This window comes from Capsicum annuum, unplaced genomic scaffold (genome assembly GCF_002878395.1).
Source record: "Capsicum annuum cultivar UCD-10X-F1 unplaced genomic scaffold, UCD10Xv1.1 ctg71814, whole genome shotgun sequence".
Lineage (NCBI taxonomy): Eukaryota > Viridiplantae > Streptophyta > Magnoliopsida > Solanales > Solanaceae > Capsicum > Capsicum annuum.
This window is the reverse complement of record NW_025881667.1, coordinates 1-3,032: the sequence shown is the minus strand read 5'-3', so window position 1 is coordinate 3,032 and position 3,032 is coordinate 1. Positions and strand designations below refer to the sequence as shown.

At 36.3% G+C, this 3,032-nt stretch overlaps 1 protein-coding gene across 1 annotated transcript; it reads left to right on the top strand.

Annotated features, from left to right (window-relative positions):
- Positions 1 to 657: 657 nt before the first annotated feature.
- LOC107854172 (calpain-type cysteine protease ADL1) lies at positions 658 to 2,983 on the top strand (the record flags this gene model as incomplete). Its single annotated transcript, XM_047404962.1, is given in 7 exon segments — positions 658 to 931; positions 1,127 to 1,277; positions 1,361 to 1,472; positions 1,568 to 1,722; positions 1,821 to 1,879; positions 2,345 to 2,437; positions 2,646 to 2,983. Coding segments are annotated over 4 exon segments (675 nt in total), but the record flags the coding sequence as incomplete, so codon positions are not given.
- Between the last annotated feature and the right edge of the window lie 49 nt (positions 2,984 to 3,032).

Here is a 3,032-nt window from a genome sequence, read left to right as displayed (position 1 = left end):
AACATTTTTAGATCTACTGTATGTGAATGATAGAAACTTTAGGCATATAGAAACTTTAGGCATACTCACCCTCATAGATATCAGGTGCCCACATATATAGAGTTGAAAGATATATAGAGTCCGAAGGGTATTAGGATGCCATAGGTGAATGATGTCATGAAAAATATGTGGATTAGAAAAGCTTGTGGCCCAAATAGTATCCCTATAGAGGTTTGGAAGTGTCATGGAGATTTAGCAGTGGAATGGCTCACCAAGCTATTCAATTCTATACTAAGAAGTGGTAGCATGCCCAATGAATGCAGGAACAATACTCTGCTTAAGATTTACAAGAATAAAGGAGATATTCAAAGCTATGCAAATATCGTTGCATTAAACTCATGAGTCATACAATGAAACTTCGGGAAAGAGTGATAGATCATTGACGTACTTTTCACTTTTATCGATGATGATATGAGCTTACATGACGAAATAAGGAATCATATAGCTGATCTCAACTTATTTGGGACTGAGGCGTTGTTGTTGTTGTTGTTGTTGCATCAATCCTCTTTTTTACCTCAATCTAATACGAGGGATATGACATTTCTTGCAAAGGATTCACGCTTATACATTCTTATTTTACTTGCTATATTGAATCATAATTACCAATTCTGTTTCCAGGGTGTTGTTCTTTTCATTTCCTTCTCCTTATTTGCTGCGTCCATTTTAGCTCTTGGAGCAATAGTGTCTGCAAAGCCTTTGGATGACTTAGATTATAAGGGGTGGACTGGTGGTCGGAACAGTGTTACATCTCCTTATGCATCATCTGTTTTCCTTGGCTGGGCAATGGCTTCTGCAATTGCATTGGTAGTTACTGGTGTGCTGCCAATTATATCCTGGTTCGCGACTTATCGGTTTTCCCTCTCATCTGCTATTTGTATTGGCATATTTGCAGGTAATCCTTCCACTTTACTCTCTCCTCTTCCCTTTCTTATACTACAAAATACTAGTAGCCTCTCTGATTTTCAACCTTTTGTTTGGTAGTTCATTCTCTATGACAACCTTTTGTCTGGTTTTCAACCTTTTGTTTGGTAGTTCATTCTCTATGACAAGCCTTTTACTAAAACTTTCTTCTCTTTCATCTTTGTAGCAGTTATTGTGGCCTTCTGTGGCGTATCCTACTTTGAAATTGTTGGATCTAGAACCTATCAGATTCCAACAAAAGCCGATTTCCTTGCTTCTTTGCTTCCATTGATATGCATTCCAGCAGTATTGTCTCTCGGTGCTGGTTTGTTCAAGTGGTATGTGTTATTTATTTAGAAAGTGCTTATATCTCTAGACTAGATATGCTTCTTAAAGATGATCGGTGGTTTTTTACCTTCAGGAAAGACGACAATTGGAAGCTCTCTCGAGGTGCTTATATGTTCATAATCATTGTTCTTCTTCTTTTGCTTGGAGCCATTTCAGCTATTATAGTTACAATTAAACCCTGGACGGTAAGTGATCGTCCCATGTGCTGTAGTTTTCATGTTCAAAACAGTTATTTGACATTGTTTGTATGTTTTTTCTTTTCCCCTTTGTGTTTCAACAGATAGGGGCTGCATTTCTTCTGGTGCTTCTCCTTCTTGTTCTAGCTATTGGTGTTATTCACTATTGGGTGTCAAATAACTTTTATTTGACAAGGATACAAATGTTACTCATTTGTTTTCTTGCATTCCTTTTAGCTTGAAATTGGATGGTTTCAGGGTAGATACTCTTCTCCCGTCTTAAGATGCTCAGATAGTTTAATCTAATGTTTCTAGCGGTTCTCAATAATTGATGTCAAATGCATGTTTCTCTTTCAGATAAGGCTTTTGTTGGTTACTTCTCATTTCTTTTTCTCGTAGCTGGAAGGGCATTAACAGTAAGTTATACTTAATAACGACAAATAAAGTATTGAAGTGTGTTGGAGAAATTTTTGTTTTTAGTCCCTAAAATATTGGCAAATTCTTTTTTTTGTCCTTGTGACGGTTAAGCTCCTCATTTAAGCTTCATTAATTGAAATGTACACTTTTGATCCTTATGCTTGTGAGTCCACCAATTTAACAAATTATTAATTGTTAAACTATTTGAGGCTAATTAATCTAACTATAAAATATTTTAAATTTAGGGACCAAAGACACATTTTTATCAACTCAAGGTTAAATATGCTTAGTGAAATATCACAAGGACAAATCATATTTAACTAATGACTGAGGGATCAAAAATGCAGTTGTTCCAATCATGTTATTTATGTTTATCTTTTGCTTATTGGAGTTGTTTTATCTTTGCCTTGTGGTCTTGCTTGCGTGTGAATTGTCTTTTGTTCCCCAAAACCCTTTTCTTTCAGGTCCTTCTTTCACCTCCTATAGTAGTCTACTCCCCCAAGGGTGTTGCCTGTTTATGTTTACGATGCTCATGCGGACTGTGGGAAAAATGTCAGGTTTGTCAATTTCTTCTATGTTTCTTTTTAAGATTTACATTGTGTATAGCAGCTTGAGCCTTGAAATGCATAGTTAAATTAAATTGTGAACTCTTACAACACCAGTTCCTTTCCTATGTATTTTTATTACAAGTGTTTCACCACTTAAGTTGCTACTTGAAAGTGCACGATTTTGACAGCTATTCTACCTGAAATCATTTGTTGACAGTGCTGCATTTCTTGTGCTCTATGGCATTGCATTGGCTATTGAGGGCTGGGGTATGGTTGCGAGTTTGCAAATTTATCCGCCATTTGCTGGTGCTGCTGTGTCAGCAATTACACTCGTTGTGGCCTTTGGCTTTGCTGTCTCTCGTCCATGTTTAACACTTGAGGTTTGCTTAGATATCTTGGAATAGTTGTACTGATTGAGCTATATAGACTTACTTTTTCTTTTGTGTCCGTTTGGTGTCTTTATCATGAACTCTTTATAATATAGTCAACATGGTAACCTTGGAGATGAGTTTTCATAAAACAATTCTTCTGCTTGGACTTCTTCCTATAATATCCTAGTTTACTTTCTAACATTTTCTCTGATATTAGATGGTGGAAGATGCTG